This window comes from Talpa europaea, assembly GCF_964194135.1.
Source record: "Talpa europaea genome assembly, chromosome: 11".
Taxonomy (NCBI): Eukaryota; Metazoa; Chordata; class Mammalia; order Eulipotyphla; family Talpidae; genus Talpa; species Talpa europaea.
The window spans coordinates 16,993,839-17,020,665 of record NC_140078.1 but is presented as its reverse complement, the minus strand read 5'-3'; the positions used below and the strand labels follow the sequence as shown (position 1 = coordinate 17,020,665).

The 26,827-nt window shown below is 43.8% G+C and overlaps 2 protein-coding genes across 2 annotated transcripts in view; both read right to left on the bottom strand.

The window, feature by feature from the left end:
* The window catches only part of LOC311179439 (signal-regulatory protein beta-1-like), a gene marked incomplete at both ends in the record, with an annotated part of 31,119 nt that continues 4,292 nt past the window's right edge, over positions 1 to 26,827 (bottom strand). Inside the window, 5 exons of the mRNA XM_084246646.1 lie at positions 1 to 67; positions 4,721 to 4,832; positions 5,409 to 5,723; positions 8,278 to 8,592; positions 10,896 to 11,252. Of these exons, the coding sequence (XP_084102772.1) occupies positions 1 to 67; positions 4,721 to 4,832; positions 5,409 to 5,723; positions 8,278 to 8,592; positions 10,896 to 11,252 (1,166 nt within the window). The remainder of the gene's footprint in view (positions 68 to 4,720; positions 4,833 to 5,408; positions 5,724 to 8,277; positions 8,593 to 10,895; positions 11,253 to 26,827) is intronic.
* On the bottom strand, positions 18,661 to 26,629 carry LOC311180386 (signal-regulatory protein beta-1-like; the record flags this gene model as incomplete). The annotated part of the gene is made up of 3 exons (XM_084248155.1): positions 26,254 to 26,629; positions 19,222 to 19,536; positions 18,661 to 18,971 (listed from the first exon to the last, which is right to left on the bottom strand). Exons 1-3 carry the CDS (start codon positions 26,624 to 26,626, stop codon positions 18,661 to 18,663), a joined length of 999 nt encoding a protein of 332 aa, XP_084104281.1. The 5' UTR covers positions 26,627 to 26,629.

Sequence of the window (26,827 nt, the reverse complement as noted above, 5' to 3'; positions counted from 1 at the left end):
TCACTTGTGCGTTTCCTTGAGGCCATCTAGGCACCAGATAAATGTAACCATCTGCTCGAGACTTCCACTGCAGAAACAGAGGCTAATGCGCCTTAGAGTTTCAACAGCTGTGATCCAGGAAAATGATGCAAGTTTGGAAAAATGCAGGCTCCCTGGGAGGACCCCCTTCTCACCTCTCCACTCTAGTTACTTGCTGGTGTTATAGGACAGCCCCGATATTGAACGGGTTCCTGGCTGGGGGTCTTCACCCGCGCGCTTACAAGGGACTTATTAATACTCCACTACAGGCATGCACAAAAGGTTAATAAAAGGTTTATTTACAAGGGAAAAGGAAATAAGGAAAATGTACAACTCAGGAGAAAATAGGGAAATAAAGTCTTTAATGCGTCCTACCCGATCCGCCGACCTGGAAACCCAAAGGCACTCTCAGAGCTGGCCGGACGCTGCTAGCTGGTGGAGAGCCAAAATGGGGGACTCCCCCCCACCAAAGCCCACGTGTCTGCCTTTATACCAACCTGGCTGCTTTACCCCACCCTCAGGTCCCAGCCACCTTCCCTTTGGTGGTGATGGGATTTGGAGTTCCCAGTGTCTGGCTTTGACCTGGGGTGGGGGTGGAGTCCACAAAGCCTGTATGGAATTAGCTTTAGGACAGCCTTTTCCCCCTAACACTGGGATAGACAATCTCGCCGATGGGCGAGATGAGGGGAAATGGAATGAACCAACACCAGGGGGGCCCTGAGAAGCGTCCCACAACCCACTCCTGACACCCAAACTCAAATGGAGGGATTGGAGAGTCAGGAGGATTTGCACCTGCCTTCCTGGTGACAGGCTTGCTGAGTTCCTGTCCCAGCATGGCCTGGGAACTGTGTGTGCTGTGCATGGTGAAAGGACGTAAGAACTCCCCCGCTTTAGAGCATGACCCGAGGTCCAGAGCAGCCAGGTATTATGGTGTGCTTAGAAGATTGTGGACAAAGCCGGAAGCAAGTGGACACAGGGAAGCTCTGAGATCAGGAAGGGGTTAATGCTGGGGGCACTTTTGTGACCCTCCTCAAGGGCAGCACAATGCAACAAACATCTAAGCAGATGGGCACATGCCCCAATGTCACAAAGACCATTACACAGACATCACACCATTGGGAGATAGGGGTTTGCAGATTTGCTGAAGAGTTCCTGAATTGGCCAAGATTAAATCCTTGGCCTGGATTAAATCCATGGAAAGGGTCCTCAAAGTGGAAATTCTGTTAAATCATGGAAAATTTTAAAAAATGCAATATTTTGGGGCTTCCCTGGTGGCCTAGGGATTAAGTCTCAGCACTACTACAGTGAGGGCCCTCCTGCTGCAAAGCAGCCTGAGTTTGATCCCCAGCCATGTTGCTGACCCACATGGCGCAGCAGACCTCTCCTGTCTCACCCGCTGCTCCCCTCAGTAGTGTGTTTCACTCAGTCTGTCTGGTCTGTTCCCCTCTCTGTCTCTGGTGAATCCCCTCACACCTGATACCTCTGGCCTGCACCCCAGTTCTTCTATGCAAAAATAAATAAAAAATAAAAATCTTACAGTAAAGGTATAATTCTTTAAAATTTTTTTTAAAACAATGGAGTACTTTGGACATCTGATTGGTGACTTGACAATTGCACTGTTTTATCTTGATTGGTCATACAGTTCTCCAAGTCACAACTTCCCCATTTATAAATGGGAGTTGGGAGGAAAGGTAAACCAGGTGGTGTCAAGAGGTTTCCCAGGTCAGATCGACCACAATGCTAAAGTCTCTGATTCTTTTAGTGACTTCACTTCCCATCATGAAAGTTTTTCTAATATGTCAGTCTCTTTGTACTCCTCGCCCTGATCTCCATGAGAGTGCTGAGAATCTCCAGGAGAGCCCAGGGTGACAGGGGATCAGAAAGCTATTCCCAACTCTGCAGCGATCATATGAAAACACAAAAGAAAAGTATACCTAAAACCAGGCTCTACAATCCTTCGCAAATGAAGACATTTTGTCTTTCTGCTTTCCTTTTCCATCCACGCTTATATAAGAACCCCTTTTGTACCAGAGCCCGGAGAACTGCATTGTATCCAAGGGCTTTTGGGAGGCAAGAAGGCTGGAACAGGAAAATATGGCTATTTTAGTCCTGCTGATGGGCTGCCCTGGCAACCAGCTTTACAGACCAAATGACTCTAAAAATATCTCCCCAGCTCCGACCCCTCTTCTGAACTAGAGACTTAGAGTCCGTCTGCCTACTCAAAATCTGCACTTGGATGATGAACATTATTACACTAAACATCTTCAAAACTGAACCCATAGTTCCCATCATGAAACCTGTTCTTTACCCATCTCCCCACCTTATTCATTGCTCAACCTAGTCCCAAAGCCACCCCCAGTTTCCCTCTCTCCATTACCTTACACATTCAGTTCGCAAATATGTCCCATCATTTCTGTTTTAAATACCCCTCACATTAGTTAATCTCTCCCTCTGCTTGTACCCCATAGCTCAAGCCACCCTCATTGCTGGTTTGCTGTAGTAATCTCATATCTGAACTATCTGATTATTTCTTTCTTCTAATTTGTTTACCTCGTAGGATCGTGGTGATTTCTAACAATGTAAATCAGACCTCATAATTTACCCAGAGAATGAAAGGAAAACTCTTTACTCTTTCCATTCTTCCTTGGGTAAAGGGCAGATGCCCCCACGCTGTTAGCCCTGTGCATTGACTCCTGCCGGATCTGTATGTGTTCCATGTCCCATTACTCTCAGCTACCACAGACCCCTTCCTTGAATTTTCAAATTCCTTCAGACTTCAGGTCTTGCCACGGTGGGTTCCTTGTAACAAGAGTGTTTTTCCCCAGTCTCTTGACTATTTCAGATATCAGCTTTTTTTTTTTTTTGAGATTTTATTTATTTAATTTTGCATAGAAGAACTGAGGTGTAGGCCAGAGGTGTGTGTGTGTGTGTGTGTAGGGGGTGGTGTGTGAAAGGATTCACCAGAGACAGAGTGGGGAGCAGAATAGGCAGATCAACTGAAATACACTGCTGAGGGGAGCAGCAGGTGAGATAGGAGAGGTCTGCTGTGCCATGTGGGTCAGCTCCCTGGCCAGGGATCAAACTCATGCCATAGTGGTGATAGCGTTGAGACTTAACCCCTGGGCCACTAGGGAGGCCCTCAGATATCAGCTTAAATAGTTCCTTTTAAGAAAGGTTTTCTCTACTATTCCTTCCAGATCGCAGTTACTTAAATCCTGATCCCCCTGGAGAAATCTACCATTGCGATCTGCATTACTTGTGTACTATTTTATTTTCTTTAGTTCACTTACTCCATTTTTGTTTCTCCTTTTTTCTCCCACCCTACTTTTTTCCCTCCCTCCCTCCCTCTATATGTTTTGGGGGAGTACATTCACACTGCTTCAGATGTATATTACACATCTTACCAATGACTAAAAAACTCAAAAAATGCATTGCCACAGCACATTGGGCTCCTCCCCGCTTTGCTTGCCACCCTCACACACCCCCTCTAGTAGCAGCAGTTCTTCAGTTATATTTCTAGGGATTTTGGTTTAGTTTTGCCTGTTCCTTTGCTTTGTTTCTCTGTATTCTGCACGAGTGAAATTATCCAGCATTTGTCTTTTTGACTTTTTTCACTTAGCATAATCCCCTCTGGTTCTGTAGATGTTTGGATTGTTCTTAGTTTTGCTAATTTTAAACCATGCTGCCATGTATATATTTGCACATATGTTCTGGTGCACATGTGCAAGAAGTTCTTTTGGGTACAGAACAAGTAGAAATGCCAAGTCATGGGGTAAGTGAATGTTCAACTTATAATTTTCCACTGTTTTCCAGAGTGTGTGTCAGCAATGTAAGAATAGCCAGTGGCTTCATTATTTTTGCTATTTGATTTGGGACCGATGACATTTCAGAGTAGTTTTGCTTTGACTTTTTGAGATTAGTAATGAGTTTGGACACCAACTCATTGGTTTATTGGCCATCAGTGTTTTCTTTAATGTATTTTTATTTGATGTGGCTGTAAAGACTTTGTGGAAGAGCTTGGTACCCAGATTGGGCTTTCCGTGAGGAAGGGGCCTTCAGAATTGCAGGTTTATGCTTCTCCCTGGATCAGAACCTGTCTTGCCTCTGCTGGGTTTCATGCTCAGGGTCACACTGTCCACAGAAGCTTCGTTCCTGGATAGGACATGACAGCCAGTCTCTTACTTCTTACCTTCTCAGTCTATGAACCCACCTTCTCTGGGGCTGAAAACGAAAGGAAGGGAGAGCTGGGTTGGATAGGTTTCAAAAGGCTGATGAGACAGGAGAAGCCCGCAGATGGCTCTAGGGGCCCTGGCAAGTCATCGTCCTGCATGATGTAGGGCTGAAGGTCCTGTGCCCCTGAGGAAGCAAGGATGGGGAGTGATTCCCCGATTCTTCTCAGGTCTCTCCTTAGAGACCACCTCTTGTATTCCTTCCACACTAGCTCCCTCTTTCTCTCCTTCCCACAGGCTCTGCCTGTGCAGACCAGGGGAGCTTACATCTCTGTGCATCCTCATCTGGGAGCTGAGACCCAGAGGGAAAGGTTGAGAGGATTAGCCTGCAACTTTTAGGGACACTCTGGATTCAACATGTCTTCAAGTTATAGGAGAAATGGGAAGTCATGGACTCATGACTTTCTCCTCACAGTGCCCCCTGTTGGCCTGGAGTCTCACTGCTGGGAGTCAACCCCTATCTGGCATCTTACCTGGAAGGGCGGCTCCGCCTGAGGACACAGAGGACTATCAATGCAGTTAGGGGAATAAACTTCCAGATAAGCAAGGTGAGGGCCCCGAAGAGGAAGCTGGATTCTCTGGCACCTGATGACAGAAAGATACCAGATGAATCTGGCTTCCTCTTTCCATTGCTTGACCCCCAGGCTGGCTCAGCCCCACCTCAGACTCAGGTACCAAGACACCACCTTGGTTGTGGAGGAAATCACCTCGTTTCTCTGAGCCTCAGTCTCCTAGCTTTAAAACGGGTAAGGATGACCTGTGCATTAGAACATTTTTTTGTATCAAATGAGAGTACCTGAACATATTGATGCATACTTAGTAAAGTTCAATCTGAATGACTTTGAGGAGGGTGGGTGGGTGGGAATTAGGGAAAGATTTTTCATATTAACTTTAATATTCACGGGAATATCTGGTAAAATGGGTGCATTGTCAAGATCCAACTGTGTGAGGAAAGCAATGCTTACTGCCCCTTGGTACCTACTTTGAAGAGGTTGCTGTGATTGCTGTGCTATCTTATAGATGAAGAAGCTGAGTTTGAGAAAGGTGAAGTGACTTTCCTAAGGTCACACATCACCAGCTTCTTAGAGCCAGCATTTGAACTCAGCCTGTCTACCTGCAAGGCCAGGCCTGCACCTGCCTGGTCATTCTACTTTTACTCACCCCAGCTCTCTTGCTCTTCTCTAAGCTCACTCAGTGGCATGCTGGTCTCGATCTGGTCCTCGTGCTGTACTCGGCAGGTCAACTGTGTTTTGTCCTTACACTCTGAGGAGGTGTTGACCAGGATAAAACTGTCTTGGCTAAATGTGCCATCTGGGTTCTTGTTTGGGGTGAAGGCCTCACAGGTCTTGAAGCATCCAGTCCTTTCCAGCCAGGTGATTTGTTTGACTTCAGGGTAAAACCTTTGCACGTGGCAGATGAAGATAGTTACCTGGAGGCTTGGGACGTAGTGTGCCAGTATAGTCACTGTGGGCACAACTGACACAAGACCCTCCGTTACTTCCTTCGTACATGAAAAGATATTCAAGGAACACCCACACCTTTGTGAGCATTCTCTCGGCTTCGGGATTCAACATGAGCAGGATGGGCCAGGTCTGTCTCTATGCAGTCTCATGCAGTGTGTGTGTGTGTGTGTGTGTGTGTGTGGTGGACAGGAGCAAAAAGCATTCACATGATCTCCACAGGGGCCCTGAGAGCCTCACAGGGGCACCTGACCTGGTCTGGAGGTGAGGTAGGTTAGGGAAGAGTTTCTGGAGAGCAAGACCTTTGAGAAGAAATGTGAAAGCTGATTAGCAGTTAACTACATGTGGCAGATTGTAGCTTCCAGAGGTGGTCACGCCAGTCCCAGGATGTTTGCTGCTCACCAACTGGGGGAGAGGCTACTTCTGCTCCTCTGGAACTTTAGTGGGACCATGTGACAGACTGATGGACAAAGCGCAGCAGAGATGACACTGAGTGACCTCTGAATTTTTGTGACTTCAACTGATCTATCTCTCTTGGGATACTCACCTTTGGAAAACAGCTGCCAAGTGAAGAGAAAGTCCAATATAGAAGTTTATGTATTTATGGTAGTTTTCTGTGTTCTATAGTTCTTTATGTTATGTATGGTGTTATGGTAAATAAAAGACTTTCAGATACAAAGAATGCTACATTCGGGCACATACTAAAAAAACTAGCAACAGCAAATGTTGGCGAGGGTGTGGAGAAAAAGGAACTCTTCTGCACTGTTAGTGGGAGTGCAAACTGGTCCAACCACTATGGAGAGCTGTGTGGAGATTTCTGGACCTACTAAACATAGAGCTTCCATATGATCCAGCAATTCCACTCCTAGGTATTTACCCAAAGGACACAGAAACATCAATTCCAAAGAGCACTATTTACAATAGCTAAGCTTTGGAAACAGCCCAAATGCCCAAAAATAGATGACTGGATCAAGAAGATGTGGTACATATACACCATGGAATATTACTCAGCATTCAAAAAAGATAAACACATACAATTTGCAGCAACATGGATGGCGCTGGAAGGGATCATGCTCAGCGAAATAAGCCAAAAAGAAAAAGAAAAATACCGGATGGTCTCACTCATAGCAGGAATCTAGAAAACTTAAATAAGGGACCAGGAAAATGAATATAAGAAAGTGAAAATCAAAATCAACAAAAAACTATGAACCAGAGACACTTTTTGGGGGGTGGGGGGTGGGAGGGGAGGGATTGGGGTCAGAATGGGGGGTTTGCAATTGTATGGGGGAACATAAAAATAAAAATTATTATTTAAATAAAAAAATCTAAAAAAACAAAACAAAACAAAAAAAACAAAGTATGCTACATTCGGATGGCATTCTCCCTAGGAATTATCATGGAAATACAAATTTAGGAAGGAAAAAGACTGATACAAATTTACAATTACTAAAGAAGAGTTTGTTGAGTTGGATGTAGTGGAAAGCAAATGTGTGTTTTTTTTTCCATTGAACATTTTCAGAGTGAGATAAGATTTGAAATATCCCAGGAGTTGGTTCCTTTGCAAATATTTAAGCATATGGTGAACAATTTTAGATACTAACTTGGAAATATATGATGAATTTCATAGTTCTTCACAATTATTTTAGGGTTATATGAACAACACTGCTTGAGATCACTGATGAACACACTAGAAGGAGTTGGTTCTTTTTTGTAGAGCAGTGATAAGCCTCTGAAGCATTTTAAGCAAAGGAAGGACATGGCCCGGTTTCCTTTATAAAATGTCCTTGGCAGCTGGGTGGCTGGGGAAAAACTGTTAAGGGCAGTGGTATATAGGAGGAAGAGGGCTGTTACATCCAGGTGAGAGGGTATGTGGGCTTGATCTTGGGTATTAGCCTGAGCATTCACATTAAAAAGAAATATATGGGTTCAAAAAAGAATTGGGAAGGAAACTGATAGAACCTGGTGCATGTTCTATCAATTGGATTGGGTAAGAACAGGCCTCTGGCTGCTGACTGGGTTGATGAAGAATCTCTTTGATATGGGAAAGGAAGAGGAGCCAAAGGTTTGGATAAAGTGGGAGAGCAGTGGGCCTCCCTGGTGGCCTAGGGGTTATGTCTCAGTGCTGTCACTGCGACAGCCCACCATGGCAAATAAATTAGATTTCTATGTTTTCATCAATTGCAGAACTTTTTTCTTTTCCTTCATAACAACTGGTGTAAGTCATAACCATCCAGTTGTTTGCATCAAGGCTGATCACGTTTACTGAGGCAGAGCCAGGTCTGTTTATCCCAGGCACCTAGAATAATCTACCACCTACTGGATGCCCAATAAACACTTGTTGAATGAATGAACTCTACCTCTCAAATACATTAAAGCACCAGAAAGAGAAGGGCCTGATCATGGCATCATGTAGGAAGCAGATGGTCATATAAGACAGGAGCCTCGAGTCCTCCCCCTCAATGGGGTTTGGCGAATAAATAGGAGGATGCAGGTAAAATGCTCCAACAGGGATCATGTGGGGGTTATAAAGAGATGGTCATGTGGGTGGATGAGTGAGTGGGTCCACTTACCTTTGAGGAATTTGGAGATGTTCACATGCCCACTGAGGGGACTTGGCAATTCATTGTGAGATACCTGACAGGTGATCTGGGAGTGGAGTGATGAGAAGGCGAGTGTCACCAGGACAGTGCTGACGATGTTGTAGGAGGAAGCATTTCCCCGTGGCATGATGATCGTCTCCAAGGCTAGAATCTCCACTCCATTTTCAAACCATTTCAGGGATATGTTTTTGGGAAAGAAGCCCTTTGACATGCAGGTGAGCTTCACTTCCTGACCTGGGCTGGCTCTGAGGGAGGGACCAGAAACCTCTGGAAGAGAGGGCTTACCTTCGATCAAGGGGAGGTGGAGAGAAAAGAAAGAAATAAAGGTGGCAAATTATTCTCTAGTACAATCTCCACCCTATGGTTCCCCCAACTAGATGTATTACCTGTTCTTTCATTTACGCTTTCTCCTTTCATTAATTATATTATGACTCTTCTTACACACCAAATTTTCAACTGGCCTCACTGTCTTTCCTTCACTAAACACCAGACAGACCATGGTGATGATGCTAAAATGCAGATTGGATCATGTCTTTTTTCCTTCCTTCCTGACCTCCGGGGATTCCCAAAGAACAGTGTTTCCAAACTCATATAACACATACAGTGAAAAACATCATGACTCTAAATTCCTCTTCTTCAAAACTGCAGACATTTTCCAGTACCTAGTGGAGTACTCAAGATTTTTGGGGTTCTCGCTCACCTCTGCTATTCTACTCTAAAAACTATAATCATCTTAGCCTTGGACATTCAGCACCTTCTTATCAATTTGGAGACTTCCATGGTCCACCCCAGTCATATTTTCCTGTCTGCTGGCCTGGGAGCTTTCTCAGAGAGTAGCTAGAGGATATCTTGGGTCTCGCTTCGTCTGTTTCTCATCTCTCAGATATCTTTGTTCTTTGTTGCCTGATGGCCAATGTCTTGTCAGCTGTCACGCATGTAGTTTTTCCAGATTTTAGTGGGGAGGATTAACCTAGTCCCTACCATTGTTTTGGTAGATATTGCCCTAAATATTTAATATAATTTAATTTTTTTAATCTTATACATGTTCTTCTTTTTGATCACATCTTCTAACTTGTTTTTGTTTGTGTATATGTATATGAAATTTATTAGTTTCTTTGCTGATTTCATAACTTGCTGCATTATTGTCTTATTGTTTATAATAGCTTAATGTTGACTATTTAAGTTTTCCAGATATTATTATATCTATAGAGAAAAATAGTTTTCACATTTCTTTTATAATTTCATGGGCTATGTTATATAATAATTCAATATTCTAGAAATTCTTTTTGTGATGATCTGAGCTTTCAGTCCTTCTGTTTGGAACTGCCCACCGACACTGCTATGCTGCACGTCTGCTATCCAGGGTCTTCAATACCCTAGTCTTGATTTCTCTGTTTAACCTCTATTTTGGTAAAGCATAAAGATAATTCTTGGGGTTATTGCAAAGTTGACAGATTTGGTATAGAATTTTAAGTAAGAAATCATTTTCCTAAGAATTTTGAAGACACTTGCTTGTGGTTTAGGGTCCAATTTTTCCCTTAGACAGCTCATGCTGATCTCACCACAGTGCTTCAAGTACAACTTGCTTCTATTTTTAATTCTTGAAAATCTTTTTGTTCCCAAAGACTGCATACCATTGTCTTTATTTTCTCAGGTCCCTAAGGTGCTGGCATTTAAAGATTCAAAAATTCTGTTGCTGTACGTTTCCATGGTTCTTGTAAAGTATGTTATCATACTCACGTTTGGTTTTTTTTTCTTTTTTTTTTTACAGAAAGAACATCAAACCCATAAATACATCAATACTGAAAAGCTTAAACTAACTCCTCTGCTTCCCAGTTTCCCCTTAATGATGCTATTTGGAGTCTTGCACACTTTGACTTCTGCTATGATTCTGTTGGTCAGGACCATATCAAGAATACAGGACTTATAGAGGTCAAGGTCAAATTTAAGAAATGTAAGGATCAAGTACATTAATTTTGAAATTTCCTATCTTGATGATTTTATCATTCTTGTTTCTGTGGTTCCATGCTGTTAAGATTATGTTTTTAAATCTGACTGGTTTTAATACCCTGAATACTGACAGTATTCACTAACATAACATTATTAGGTTACAGGTGCCTACTAAGTGCTTTTATAAATTATTTACATTTGAAGCATCACAACAAGTCTACTAGGTGAGCACTATTATTACTATTTACAGATGGGGAAACTGAGGGCACAAGAATTTAAGAAATCAACTAAAGTCCCAAAATTTATAAATGGGAGTCAGAAATGGAACCCATGCCATTTGACCCTAAGGTCTGTATTTTTAAGCACTTGGGTCTGTATTTTTAACCATTTTTAACTCCTCCCTATGTTGTAGTCTTTGGAAGATGAAAGATTCTAAAACATTAGGATTTTACTGATATATGGCCCTGGGATTACATTTCACTCTACTCCTCCATTATCACTTCTCACTGTCCATACGGTCTACTGTCAGTCCTGAAACAAGGGTTAAAAGTGGGGGTGGGGCGGAGGTGCCTTTAGCTGAGTCCTGAGGTTGTGATCATCCTAGAACAGTGGCAGGATTTCCAGGGATCTACACTTACCACGCACAATCATTCTGGTGCCTGGTCCAGTCTTGTGCTTCCTGTCAGGGCTCCCCTTGTGGAACTTCACACAGTAGTACATCCCGGCGTCTGCCGTGGTGGTGTTACTGATGTGGATGGAAAAGTCCATGTTGTTTCTCCTTGTGGTATCTGAGACATTTGTCACTCGGGGGCTGTGGCTTTCTTCTTTGAAACTATAGATTAACTCCTCATTTGGTTCTGTCCCTCTGAACCACTTAACAGGCCCCACAGGGAGCAGGGAGGTCAGGGTGCAGTGCAGAGTGGCCGTGTCTCCGGCTGCCACCGACATGGACTTCTCAGGCTGGATCACCTGCAGCTCCTCCTCGCCGGCTGCTCCTGGAGAGAAGCTCTAGTCAGATCCAGTCCCCTGAGCTGGCCCAGCTGTGACCCAGGCTGGAGTCAAGGGGCCTGGGTCCAGATGAAAGTTGAATTCCCACTAAAACTTTCTTTCCACCTCATGGATTAGCTTCTGGGAGGGGCTAGTGCTGGATTGGGTGCCAAGAGAGACACAGAGGAGAGAGATAATCCTTGCAAAGGTCGCGGACAGGGAAGTCATGAGAGAAGGAACCAGTCTATACAGAGATGTTCAACCATATTCGTTAATGGTGAAATGCTATTTAAACCAGAAGTAAAATGCTAAAGTCCACTACAGGATAACTGAAAAGTTAAAAAAAGCGAACTCAGCATATTCAACGTCAAAACACATTTAGGTTGCAAAATGATAGAGTGATTGATACCAAGAGAGATAGAGAAGTCAATGACTGAAGAGATTTGGACCCAAGAGAGTATATGGAATTACTCCATGTTCAAGGTGATATTTTATGTCTGTAGCAGAAACTACCTGCACAGAAAAATAAGCTAAACCTTTAAAAGGTGCTGCTTTCAGGTATTGGTGTGGGAATAGGGACTTTTCCCTTGTACATTTCTTCCTTGGTTGTATTTTATAAGACAAGCCTGTCATGTAATAATAATAAATAAAAGAAAACACCCCTTCCTTCTGAAACTAAGAAAAGACATAATTTTTACAATATTCGCTTGGTGAAAAATGAAAAAAGATTGCTAATTTCAGGGTTGCCAGGTTGTGGCTAAAAAGTAAGTAATCCCACACACTGCTGGTAGGACTATAAATTGACACAACCTTTCTGGATGGTTCTATGGCATCATTATCATGACTCTATAATAGATACATACTTGATAAACCCCTGGTTTAACAAGCAGAGGAGAAACACTTTAACCAAATTTGTTTAGTCACAAATATTCATCATGTTCACTATTCATTCCTGCTCCTGTGTTGTATATGTAGAGATAATGTATTACTAACATCCAACACCCATATTTTTATTGAGAAATTCTATATTTCAAAAGTTTTTTAAATGTACTCATACCCTTTGACCTAGCAATTCCTTTCTTGGCACTTATACAAGAATCCAGGTAAAGAGAAAACATCCAGGTAAAGAGAAAACATACAAAAAGAACACATTTTGTAAAGAAATAGCAAATGTATTACATTTCTAATATAGGAAACCTTGATACAAGGCTCATGTACAAGAATAGGAACCCACTAGTGAAAATAATTTGGAGGACTTGCTAGGAGATCCTTATAAAATAAAACATTTAGAGAAATGTCTTAAAGAGGAAGAGGCAATGAAGAAAGAGGCTCTGAAACAGAGATCATCCATCCACGGCCAATGGGGAAATGATACCACTGCTCCATGCAGGTGAGCATCCTGCACAGTGGTGCCCAGGCATGGCACTCACCTGTGGGTCCCAGCAGTACAGGCAGCAGCAGGAATGGCAGAGATAGGCAGTATGGAGAGGCAGGGATGGGCACCATGGCGGCCCCTGGTGCTCTTTCTGTTTGAATGTGGTTCCTAAGAGATCTGGGACTGTGATTGCTTGAGAAGGAAAACCTTGTCTCCCTGATACAAGAGGAAGTGACTGATGGGAGGAAAGGGCAGGGCGGTTTAGACAGTTCCTGATTCTAGATTGTGAAATAGGAATCAGTCGCAAGCTAAGAAGTTTCTGATAGATGGGTCCTAAGATGCTTGGCGAGGCCTTGGCAGACTCCCTTTGTGCCCAGGCACTATCCCCTGGCATCCCCTGCTCCATCTCAGGGGCATTGGTGACTCTTCTTCCCTGGGACAGAGTTTGCCATGGTGGGAGGAATGTTTAGTCTTTTGTAACAGTCCATGAAGTGGGCCCAGAGGAACTGCCCAGTGGTTTAGGAGGAAGGCTTCTGGGAATGGGGCCTGCAGGGAGGGGGGCCCAGTTCCTTCCACCTCAGAGGTGGCCATAATAAAAATGAGCCAGGTCTGGTGAGCATCTGTGGCTTTGTGAGAACACCTGCAGGTGAAGTCACTTTGGGTGAGCCGGGAGTCAAGTCTTTGGAGGGTAAGGATGGCTTCTGTTTTAGAGGTTGGAAGAGAGCTGCGTGGGTGGGGTGGGGATGCCCCTTATCATGGTTCTCCTGCAGGGAGAGCAACATACCCTGAAGCATATCCTGGAGGAAGAGTGGTCCCTCTTCCCTCTGGCCCGGTCTGGATCCAACTTGGAGGGAAGGGAGAGGATGGACAGGAGGAGCCCCCGCAGCAAGAATGTGCCTCTTTTTCACTTCTGAGCAGCACCATCCAGCATGCAAGATGCTATTCAGATTCTTCTGCAGACCCCATGCAGACATGTCCATCTGTGACTCAGTTTCCCTGCTACTCCTCACTGTTGGCTTCTTCCCAGCCACTGACTGTATATTGATGATGATAAGGGGCAGAACCAGAGGGAGTCAGAGATGGGACAGGATTGTTCTGTCACATGGCAAATTCCCTCTTCCTTTGAGGCCAGGTTGTTCTAGGTTCCCCCCACCCTCCCTGGACATTCCCAGGTATCCCTGGCAAGGAATTGTCCTGAGCATGTCCGTCAGCACCCATCATCCCAACGTACTGCCTTCTTCAAAGGGGCAGATTAGGTTTCCAGGTGACTGCAGCGATGGCCCCCTTTTTTCATTTTCTTTGGCGCTCCTTCTGTGGGGTACTAGGTGACTGTGCCCTCTCGAGTTAAAAAGTGTCCTCGTGTGTCAAACTGATCTGACCCAAATGCTTTGTCAACCTCAGCCAGGCAACCCTCGCTTTCCTGTTTGGGCTCATCAATACTGGTCTTTCAGCAGCGAGTCACATGCCCGCCACTCCCCGTTGGTTCCCTGCTTCCAGGGAGGCTCTTCCTCATGTCCTTTTCATTATAGATAAATCCAGAACACCCTTAATTACCTTGTCAGAATCTGTAATCATATATTTAAGTTCAGTGTTTGCTTTTCACACTAGAATATATGCCTTAGTGAGAACAGAGGTTGAGTCTGTTCTGTCTCCACCGAGAATGCTCAATAGGTATTTGTGAAGCCGGGAGGGAACGGCTGGGGTCACAGTGCGTCTGCAGTGGCCCCAAGTGTCTGTCTCTCTCTCTTCCCAGAAGCATCAGAGCTTCAGGGTCCCTACCTTTTCTGGCATACTTCGTGGGGCACCACCATCCCTGGAAGCCTGGGAGGCTGATAATTGTGAACTAAACCACAGCAGCAGTCTCCCAGCTACCTCGTCCTTGATTCCAGTTGTCTTGGCTAGACTCTGCTTCTTGTTTTGGAAGCTCCCTTGGGTGAATGTTTTTGGCAAACAAAGAGGAAGACTTCTTGGGTCTGTCTGTGCAGTGCCTGGCTCTTAGGTGAACTTCAGCAGGTATCACAGATACCTGTCACAAAATGTGCAAAGGGGATAAAACCGAGGGGTGAGGTAAAGTTTGGGGGTATTATCACAGATGATCCCCACTGAATACTTCCATGCATTGTATATGCAGATCATTCTTCCAGCCTGCTTTAGAACTAGGCCTTGAGACTCAGGCGCTGTTACTGAGGCTGGGGGTGGACACAATTGACAACCAAGTGGTGGTTGAGTTCCTAAGTGGGTCTTTTAAACTCAAAGTCAAGCCAGACTTTTTACAGCCAGACTGTAGAGCTAAGGCATTTAAATGCCAGATCCAGGAGAGAAAAGTTTGTGAGTTCCAAGTGCTTTATTTTGAAAAGAGGATTCATGGTCCTTGATGACATGTTCAGGCATTCACTAGGCATCTTTATTGTCCTGTTGGTTGCACCCACTGTGCTAGATAGTGGGGCCATAGCAATGAAAAAATAAAAGGCAACAATCTTATCTCAAGGAACTAACATTCGTGTTTGCAGGACCATGTAATACCTACCAGGTGAACATGCAGAATGCCAGATGGCGGGCTTGCCAGGAGAGCTGGACTGCTCTACCAAGGGAATGCTGGGCTCCGGGAGTCTTATCTAGGGCAGTCAGAGCCTTTTAAAAAGAACACTGTGTTTGGGTAGATACTTGAGAGAAGTGAAGGAATAAGCGCTGAAACCATCTGGAGAAGATGTTCCAAGAGGAGAAGACAGGAAAGGCAAAGTTTTCAATAACCGTCAAGGTCAAGGGAGCACTGTGGCCAGGAAGGAGGGTGTGACCTGAGCATGTCCGTCAGCACATCTTCCCAACTTACTGCCTTCTTCAAAGGGGCAGATTAGGTTTCCAGGTGACTGCAGCGATGGCCCCCTTTTTTCATTTTCTTTGGCGCTCCTTCTGTGGGGTACTAGGTGACTGTGCTCTCTCAAGTTAAAAAGTGTCCTCGTGTGTCAAACTGATCTGACCCAAATGCTTTGTCAACCTCAGCCAGGCAACCCTCGCTTTCCTGTTTGGGCTCATCAATACTGGTCTTTCAGCAGCGAGTCACATGCCCGCCACTCCCCACTGGCTCCTGCTTCCAGGGAGGCTTCCAGGGTAGGAAAGGGCAGGGGATGAAGTCAGAGGGGGCATTTTGGGGAAGGGCTTGCAGCCATCTCAGATCCTGTTGGTTTTACTTCACATAGAGGGTGCTGGTGGGTTTGAAGAGTCATGGGGTCCCTCTGGCTGCTCTGAGAACCGCCTGAGGAGTGTGCAGGTAGGAGCAGGGAGGCCAGAGTTAAGAGACTACAGGGATCTGTTAATACGATGGTAACGATGACTTAGACCAAAGTGATAACCTCGGATGTGATGGGAAGTGATTGGATTCTGGGTCTATTTGGAACAGAGATATAAGATGTGTGGTATAACTTGGGTGTGGGGTATGTGATGGTATAATATTGGGGTGAGGCCGGAGGCACAGGGGTGAAAGAATTGACCAGAGATAGAGTGGAGAACAGAAAAGGTGGATTTATTGAAATACCCTGCCAAGGAGCAAGGGGGGAGACAGGAGAAGGATTTCAGGCTCTCCTTTATACTCTTTCGTGGGCTGTCTTAATTAGGGTGCCAGTTTGCACCAGCTATCTGCTGGGATCCACTCGCCTTTGACACAGAATGCGTCCTGGCCTCTGCTTCTGCATTCTTGGAACTGGGCTGGTTTTTCTGGCCATGGTGGCTGGGCTTAAGGTCTTGTTCCCAAGGCAACCTTACTGATTTTCTTAGATATTCAAGCCTCACGAACTTGCCTGCTGGGCAAGGAAGGGGGCTTCGTTTTTAAGCATATTAAATGATACCCTGCAGGGCATGAGGGAAAAGAGGAGCAAGTTTCATTGCGAGATTTCTGGCATGTGTAGTAGACAGCTTTTAAGATGGCTCCCTGCCCCCCTCTGGATTTCACATCCTTGTGAAATGTCTTCAGTGTGGGCTACAACTAGTGACTGAATTCTATGAGAACAGAATACAGCAAAAATGATGGATGTCACCTCCAGAGTCAAGTCTCAGAATGTCTGTAACTCCTGTCCTGCACCTCCTCTCACTCTGACCTACTCTGAGGTGAGTCAGCTGCCATGTTGTGAGCTGCCCTCGGGAGAGACCATGAGGTAGGGACTGTAACTTCAGTCAGTGACCAGCAAGAAAGTCTAGGACAGAAAGTCCTGTCCACAACCAGGGAAGTGAGCCTGGAAGTAGACCCTATTCTCCCGCTGAACTTGACTGACCCGACTACAGCTTTTGTGAGGTCTGAGCTGGAGGGCCCAGTTAAGCCACACTCAGATTCCTGACCCTGAAATATTGTGAGAAAATATTGTTTTAAGCCATTAAGTTGTGGGGTAATTTTTTATGTAACAAAAGAAAACCAGCTGCGTGCTAGAGCATGTACACTTTAAAAGCAGGGCGGTGAGGAATGTAGGGTTCCATAATACATCTTTCCATCACACAGATTCAAAAACCAGGCCTATTGGGAGCTGGAGCTGGGCTGAGATGACGCTGAGAGCTCGTGTTAGCCGATGTGATAGTGGGATTCGGGCCTTGTCCTCCCTTCCTAGAAGGTGAAGGGCCGCTCCCAAGTCTCCTGTTCAACTGCCCCAGGTGTTGACACCTTCCTGGGGAAGGGAGGCTGTGGGAATCTGGTCACCTGTCCACTCAGGTTCCTGGTTTATTGAGCCAGCCTCTGTGCTTAGCCTGGAGAGCTGGCGGATGCAAAACCAGTCCTGTGAGGCCAGACGATGCCCCCTCCCTGGTCCTAATACTCTCTGTGGTCACTTGGTTCCATTTCCCCCCATTATCACACCTGAGATGGAGCTTCTTAGAGGATTCCAGGAAATTCCTGGAGAAGCAAGAACTGGGTGTCCCTCTCTTACCTGCAGATTCACCTTACCTGCTGACTCGTGGACCTGCTTGGACCGGCTCCATCTCCTGACCCCAGCCTGCCCTTGCGCCAGGCACCACCTGCTCCTGCCTTCCTGAGCCCCTTGCATCTTTCAGTCTCTCAGCTCCTCAAAATGGAGGGGTGAGCCCTGTTGGTTGAGGAGGAGAGTCACAGAGAAGTGCTGGGAGATGGAGCCGCAGAGGGCCTGGGAGCCTGTACTCAGGGTATGTACTTTGCTACAATGGCCGCTGGTCCTGCTGTCCTGCCTGTGGGGAAGCACAGCCGAGGCAAGGAAACACACACACACACACACACACACACACTTGCCTCACACCTAGCAAAGAGGAGGGGCAACTCCAATCATTTCATTTTTTTGCTCTTCTGTTTTGCTCTTCAGCAAACCTAATAGCTGGGTTTTATTGTTTTCATGTTGGTGAGAAAATTTCAGGCTCAGAGATTTCAGAGAACTTTAAGGATCACAAAGTAGTGTGAGCAGAACCCACGTATGTGAACTGCTGTGCTCCTAATAGTGCCCCCACCCTCAAGTCAGGGACCGACAGGATATCCAGACACGCAGAGTTGGGTGGGAGAGCAACACATCAGGGCACAGGAGGGCTCGTCTACACTGTCAGTAAGTGGAGTTAGATGCGTTTCTGTTGGGAGTTTCAGGACTGCTCTGCTTAGCCCAGGCTTGGGTTCAACAGGCGCCAAGGAAATGCTGAAAATCCTTCTGGCAAGAAACCATTAAGGTCGTTCTTGGGAACATTCTCTCTCTGGCTGGACTGTGATCGCAGGCATTATCTAGTCCTCCCACCAACCATGACCTGAAGTCCACTTGGTGGGCAGATGGAACCTAAAAGAATGTGCCGCCAGTCATAAGTAGGAGTCTGTCTGGGCACTTGCATTGGGTGTATTTTATTTATATATTTCATTTGCAATATACATTTATATAACTTTGGATTGTTTGTGTATGCATGTGCGTGAGATAGAGAATGAGAGCACAGGGTTTGCTTTGATAATTTAATACTTTATAACATTTTATAATTTTAAATTATAATGTTGAAAAGAAATTTTAAGGAAAGACGATGGCGCCTCCTTTAGTAAGTCGTTGAGGCCTTGTTATCGGCTACTCGTCAGTGTTATCCAGATAGGAAGAGATAAAAGACATTTTCTTGGAAGCATTTGCATCTTGTTCTACCTGGCAGGTGAGTACTGGGTGCTTGGCGTGGCCAGTTTTGTTCACAAAGATCCAGCTCTGCACGGTGTATAGTCCATCTCTCCTCCTGGTGGGATTCAAGGCCTTATCTATCCTGGAGACAGTTCCGTTCTTCAACCAGGTCAGCTTTACACTCCGGGGGTAGAACTTCTTTGCTTTGCAGGTGACTTTTATCTTGTTCTTTGAGACGGGGTGTTCAAAAATAGACATGATGGGTGGAACTGCAATAGTATAGGACAAAGGCTCAGACTCCATCTCCAGAAACAATCAGATCCATCTTGCTTATTATTTGGTGGCCATTTACTTAGCACTTACCTAGTACGTGGCAGTCCCTAACACACAGTAGGTGCTCAGCGGCTGGAAGATTGTTATTATTTATTATATTTATTACGTGATCACTCCCTGAAGGAATTTGGGGAAAACTGCTCCCCAGAACCAGGTGAAAGCCTGGCTACACGTAGCGTCACCTACCTAGCATGGTCTTAGACAAATCAGCAGCCTCTTGAAGAGGATAATGTAAGCTTAGGTGGTTCAAGTCACAGCTGACATAAGAGTAGAAGTCCTGTAGAGCCAGGACCACCTCCGCGGTGCTGGAGATTTTGTAGGTGTTGCTTCCATTCAGCAGGACCACCTGGGTCTGGAGGGATGGGATCTCCTTCCCATTTTTGAACCACTTCAGGGTGATGTTTTTGGGAAAGAAGCCAGAGGACATGCAGGTGAAATTCACAGATTGCCCAATTAGCACCCGCTCCAAGGGCCCTATTATCACAGGCAGAGACGGTGGAGCTGCACGGGGAAGAAGAATACACAATTAGCACTGGTGAGCCAGGCGGGCTTGGATGTGCTTTACATAATTTTAATTCTGACACATCTCTGATGAGGTGGAGAAATGTCCTTTTTGAAAAAAAGGAAATGGAGGCTGATAGAGGCAAGGAACATGCTAGCGATGGCAGAGGGGACTGGAATGTGGGTCACTCTGACCACATAGCCTGTGCGCTTTCCTCAAACCACATCGTTTCCCTGTTCAGGGGTCACATGCCTCCTTCTCAGTTTTGGCATCGATCACCCCTACTAACGCTCATTTAATAAAGCTTAGATGACTAGGAATAAAGGGGAATTTTCTTAACCTGCTATTTACCTACCAAAACCCACCACAGCAAATCATCTTTAATGGGTGACTTTTCAAGAATATCCTTCATAATCAGGAACAGGGGCCCCGCCTTTCCCCCTGCATGCTCAGCTATGTGAAGTTGCAAATTTCCTTACTCATATTTAATATAAATACATAAACATTTCTATTTATACTGACTCTGCTTTGTTCTCTTTTCTTACCTTCTGGTTGTTTTTAAATAACTTCATTTTTTTCTTGCTATGTTGGCTTAGAGTTATATATTCATTTAGAACACCTAGATTTACAACACGCACTTTAACGTATTAAAGAATAATTTAAATTAGTAGCTATTTCTTTCTGCATGAGACCAGTCATAAACCACCTTGGCTCCATTTATCTCCCTCAGTGCTTGTATTACTGACTTCCCTGTCCTGTCCTCGTTTCAAGGACAGAGGAGACTCTGTCCACCCGTTTGGCTCCTTGTGCACTTTTGGGAATAAAAAAACCAAGTTTTTTCCCATGTGCACATTGCTCTAAAAGTCAAACTTCCCTCCCCCCACTCCAACATGTCACATTCTAGGTTATGTACCTTAGTTTGGATATTGTTTACAATTCGCTTTCCCAGACCATAGGGAAGAAATTCCAGTGTTAAGATCTCCATGCTAGGAGCACCATCAGAATTAGTCAAGGTCTTTTCATTCCTACCCATTTACATTCAGATTCCAGCAACTATCTGTGCTCATCAGAGGCAAATATACCGGAGTGTCTGTTTAGAAAGAGAGGAGTCATATTTAGGTTGCCATTTTTTAGGATGTTTTGTGGTGGCCTAAAAATGCAAATATTTTCCCCATTCTGGGCATTGTCTTCTCACCTTCTTGATCGTGCCCTTGGATGTGCCAAATTTAAGATTTTGACAGTCTAATTTATCTGCGTTTTCTTTTGTTTCTTTCTCTTTTATTACTTTTTTTTTTTAAAGACGTATTTATTTATACAAGCACTGGGTACAGAAGTGTAGGAGGGTGAGAGAATTCACCAGAGCCAGAGCAGAGAGCAGAACAGGCAGAAGGACCGAAGTACACTGCTGAGGGGAGCAGCAGGCGGCAGGAGAGGTCTGCGCGCCATGTGGGACCCTCGCCCTCGGCCAGAGATCGAACCGGCACTGCAGAGACTAGGACAGCTTCGCAGCCCAGTGCTCAACTGCTGCGCCACCGGGGAGGCCCTCTCTTTTATTACTTTAATTAAGAATCCAATATTAAATTCAAGTCATTAAGATTTAGTCCCATATTTTTTTCTGTAATAAACACACATATGTATTTGTTTACATCATTCTTCCTTTTTGTACAATGTTTGCTTTCTCCTCTCAGGTGTAGTCCCCGTAAAATTCCCACCACTAGTTCACCCGTGCACCATCACCACAGTCCCTTGTGCTCTTCCCTCCCGTTAGGATCCCTCTCCTTCCCTTCCCCTGCAGAATGTCTCTGATTTATAGTTGCCTGTTAATTTCGTTTTTTAATTTATTATAATTATTTTTGTTTCTCTTATTGGAAGAATGTAGGGGAAACAAATAGTCCCATATTTTCTTCTGAGAGTTTCATACTGTCAACTGTTGATTTTATGTCTTTGAACCATTTTGAGTTATTTTTGGATATGGTAGGAGCTAAGGTTTCACTTGTTACAGAATCATTTGTTAAAAGGAAAATTCCCCATTGAATGGTGGTGCTAAACTTGTCAAAAATCAGTTGGCCATAGATTTGTGGGTTTGTTTTTGAATGAACTGTTTCACTGATCTGGATGCCTGCTTTGTGTCTGTATCACATTGCTTTGATAACTCTGGCTTTGTGGTAAGGTTTTTTTTTTTTTGTTTTTTTTTTTTAAAGATTTATTTATTTATTTATACAAGCACTGGGAGCAGAGCAGGCAGAAGGACCGAAGTACACTGCTGAGAGGAGCAGTGGGCGGCCGGAGAGGTCTGCTCGCCATGTGGGACCCTCACCCGGCAGCTGGGGATCAAACAGGTGCTGCAGAGGCTGCGGGCAGCTTCGCAACCCAGTGCTCAACCGCTGCGCCCCCGGGGAGGCCTTGTGGTAAGTTTTGAAACCAGGAAGCTAATCCTTCTTTATTCTTTTGTTGTTGTTTTTTTTAATTATAATTTTGGGTAAAGAAATTGTGGAATATGTACTACATATAATATTACACATCTATTTAAAAAGATGAAGTAGTGTCTTTTGGGGCAAAATGGATCGACTTTGAGGTGTTCCATAAGTGAAATAAGCCAGAAAGTGAAAGATGGGCTGTGGACAGCTTCACTTATCTATGGACCATAACTACCCTTCTTTCCTGTTTTTAAATATTACTTAAATTTATTATTTTTAAGCATCATTTTGGCTATTCTGACTCCTTTCTGATTCCACATGCATTTCAAGATCAACTTGTCCATTTCTAGAAAGCATTCAACTGGGATTGTGTTGAATCTGTTTGGGGGCTCTTGCTATGTCAACAATGATAAGTCTGGCTCATGAAAATTAGAAAAATTTCCATTTTATTTAGATGTTCTTAAATTCTCTCAAGAATGTTTTATAGTCTTCAAAGCTTAAAATTATGCTTCTTTTGTGAGCTTCTGCACAGCAAAAGAGACAATAACAAAAACAAAGAGAAACCCCACCAACTGGGAGAACATTTTTGCACCCAACACTAATGATAAAGGACTGATCACAAAAATCTGCAAAGAGCTGATGAGACTCAACAACAACAAAGAAAATAATCCAGTCAAAAAATGGGCAGAAGAGCTAAAAAGAAACTTCTCTGAAGAGGAAATGCAAATGGCCAACAGGCATATGAAAAAATGTTCAACATCACTTGTCATCAGGGAAATGCAAATCAAAACTACCATGAGATACCATCTTACACCAGTGAGAATGGCACATATTAAAAAAACTAGCAACAACAAATGTTGGCGAGGGTGTGGAGAAAAAGGAACTCTTCTGCACTGTTGGTGGGAGTGCAAACTGGTCCAACCACTGTGGAGAGCTGTGTGGAGATTTCTGGACCTACTAAACATAGAGCTTCCATATGATCCAGCAATTCCACTCCTAGGTATTTACCCAAAGGACACAGAAACATCAATTCCAAAGAACACCTGCACCCCTATGTTTATAGCAGCACTGTTTACAATAGCTAAGCTTTGGAAACAGCCCAAATGCCCAAAAATAAATGACTGGATCAAGAAGATGTGGTACATATATACCATGGAATATTACTCAGCATTCAAAAAAGATAAACACATGCAATTTGCAGCAACATGGATGGCGCTGGAAGGGATCATGCTCAGCGAAATAAGCCAAAAAGAAAAAGAAAAATATCGGATGGTCTCACTCATAGCAGGAATCTAGAAAACTTAAATAAGGGACCAGGAAAATGAATAACTATAAGAAAGTGAAAATCAAAATCAACAAAAAACTATGAACCAGAGACACTTTTAGGGGGGCGGGGGCGGGAGGGGAGGGATTGGGGTCAGAATGGGGGGGCTGCAATTGTATGGGGAATATAAAAATAAAATTTATTATTTAAAAAAATTATGCTTCTTTTGTTATTTATTTCTAAATATTTTACTTTTTGATGTTATTAGAAAAGAGTTTTTCTTATATTTTCAGATTGTTCATCTTAAGTATAGAAATACAATTGTTTTTCCTATCATTGCATCAATACTTTGTATGCTCAACCTTGCTGAACTTGTTCAGTATTTCTAACAGATTTAAAAAAAGATTTATTTTTATTTATTTATGCATACAAGAACTGGGGTGTAGGTCAGAGGTGTAGAGGGTAAGGGGATTCACCAGAGACAGAGTAGGGAGCAGAACAGGAGGATCTACTGAAATACACTGCTGCGGGGAGCAGCAGGCGAGACAGGAGAGATCTGCTGCACCATGTGGGTTAGATTCCTGGTTGGAGTGGCTGAGACTTTAACCCCTGCACCACCAAGGAGGATGCAATTCTAATAGTTTTTTTTTAAATGAAGTTCTTAGAATTTTCCCCAATAGAAGATAATGTTATTTATAATTAGAAGTAATTTTACTTTTTCCTTTTCCAGTTTAGATAGATATTTTTTCTTTCTTTCTTTCTTTTTTAATAATTGTCCTGGCCAGAACCTTTATCATAGATTTAAGCAGAAATGATGACAGTAGACCTGCTTGTATTTTTCTCCATTGAATGGGGAAAGTGTCCAGTCTTTCACCATTAAATAGGTTGTTATACGTGGGTTTTGCTTGCTTGCACTTTACTGGGTTGAGGAAGTTGCCTTAGAGTCCTAGTTTGTTGAATATTTTAATAATTTTTATAATGATATATTTTATAAACATAAAATTTCATGATATATTTTATTATGAAATAAAATATAAAATTTATAATTATATAATGATATGTGTTTCTACACAGAAGGTATATTTGCCTGCATTTTTTCTTTGTGACATCTTTGCCTGGTTTTGATATCAGGGTAATTTGTTGATTGCTAATTTAGCCTGTTTATACTTGTTCTAGGTAGGTTCAAATTCTTTATTTCTTCTTGACCAGTTTTGGTAGTTTTTGTGTCTTTTTAGAAATTTATCCATTTCATTAATTATTCATAGTGGTCCTCTCTCTTTTTATTTCTGTGTTCAGTAGTAATGTCTGTATTTCATTTTTGATTCATTTTGATTCACTTTCACATCTCTAACTGGAATATTGTTAGGAAAGAGACAAAACTGTAAGTCCCAAAATTTCTGGGAATAAGTGGTCTGGGTCCTAGTATCCTTAGTCCACGTAGCTTCAGGTAAACCTAGTCTCTGAGTCTCGACTTATTTATAGACTGAATGAGGACTTTGTGCTGGATGTTTGCTGTTTTCTGTCTGTTGAAGATTTGTTTCATTGTGTTGATGGACACCCCCACACCCCACCCAGCAACTCCACTCCCTGCAAAAAAGAGTGAGTGAAATGTTGGGCATTCAACACAGGAAAGGCAAATTCAAATGATTTTCTGAGATTCATTTGTGGTGATTGGGAAGAAGCAGTGCTCTTTCCATCCTGATTGCTAAGCTGGAGGAAAGAGTAACATTTTCTTCATTTATCTTCCCCCTCATATGGAGAAGCTCTATGTACAGCACAAGAGACAAGTCAGGCAGAGATGCATGGAGAGGAGAGAATTTCAAAGAGTAAGCATCTCAGAGGCACTGACCCTAAGTATGAACCTTTAGTCCTTGATTCCTACAGCTCTGCTTTAGGTGCTGCAAGGATGCTAGAATCCTCCTCAGCTACAGTATCACTCAACTCCTATTTTTGGCTTAAATTAATATATTGGGTTCTTTAGGATTTTTTTTACCACATTATTTTTTATTGCATTAATGTTGGTTTATAACACTGTATATAATTTAGAAGTATAGGTTCATACCTCTTTAGATATTTAACAACACACCAAAGTACCTTTGTAGGAAAAGTTTCTCCCCTAATATAGAGCATACCGGACACAGTCCAGGCCAACCTCATCTCTTCCCCCTTCTTCTGTACCCCTATTTTTCCTTGAGTCTCAGTTTCTTCATTTGCACAATGAGGACAAGCATCCTTTCACTCAAGCTGCTATGCAGATAAAGTACTTGTAGCTGCCTAATAAATGGTAGTGTTCTAGATTCACCAGCTTTATAATTTTTCAGGGTGAGTATTGTCCAGAGTTTAGATGGCATCACCAGTAACCAAACACTAAGAAAAACTAAGGCTTTGGAGTGGAAAAAATTGATTCACCCAGTAGATATGGGATCTTTATCACCAGGCATCTCTTAGGAAACAGCTGACTTTAAGCAAATGGACTTAAGAAAACAATTGTTCCCTGATAACAGGAAGCCCAGAGGCAGAGTGGAGGCCATGGAAACATGGCTGTGCAATGCTGTGGTCTCCACTCTTTCTGCATCACCTAGAGTAGTTTTTCCAACCGATTCCTTTCATGATAGGATGTCTATCTGGAGCAATGGGCAAAAGAACTGTTTCTTCTCATCCAATAAGAAGAGAATTCACCCGCTTTCCAGATTTCTCTGCTAGCCTGTCCCTGTCTCTCATAGTCCCACATTAACTTAAGCCAGTTCCACATTTGCGTCAACCACTAGCAAGAAACCAATGTATCTGAATTAGCTTAGTGAGGCTACTGCAAGTGGGTTGAATGTTAGATGTCAACCAAAATAGCCATCAACCCTCCATTAACCTTTCTGAGGCTCAGTTTCCTCTGCTATGAATACTTAGATCACAAGTTGCTGACAGGAAGATGAAGTATACATAATACTCCCAGTGCTACTCGGCATGCCAGCTGTAAATGAACAGAGGGTATCACGACCAAGAAGCTGTCACGCACCAGGGGTTGAGGAGCCCATACTCACCAAGAACAGACACGTGGGTGCCCCGTCCTGACTGGTACTCTTTGTCAGGTTTCCCCTTCTTGAACTTCACGCAGTAGTAAATGCCCGTATCTTCAAGAGTGACTCCACTGATACTGATGGAAAAGTCTGTGCTGCCACCTTCGATGTTGCTTTTAATTTCTTTAACTCTGGGAAAGACACCTTGTTTGAAATTGTAGATTAATTCCCGGTGTGGGCCGTTTCCTTTGAACCACAGGACGGGTCCCTTTGGGAATGAATCTGGCACACTGCAGCTCAAGGTCACTGTGTCCCCGGTCGATACGGTCTGTGTTATCTCGGGTTGTTGCACCTGGGGTGTGTCATCTGTGGTTCCTGGAAAGAAATTTAAAATCATCTCCAATTTCTTCTGCTTTGGTCTATGCAGGATTAAGGAACTTGGATCCACATCAGGTTGGGACTCATTCATTAATTCTTTTAATGACAGGTATAAATACCCACACACTGAGGTTGAGGACTCTAAGTGGAGGCAGTTCCTGCCCTGAGTGCTGACAGAGGCAAGTAGTCCAGAGGACACACGCATCGCCTTGCAGTTTCA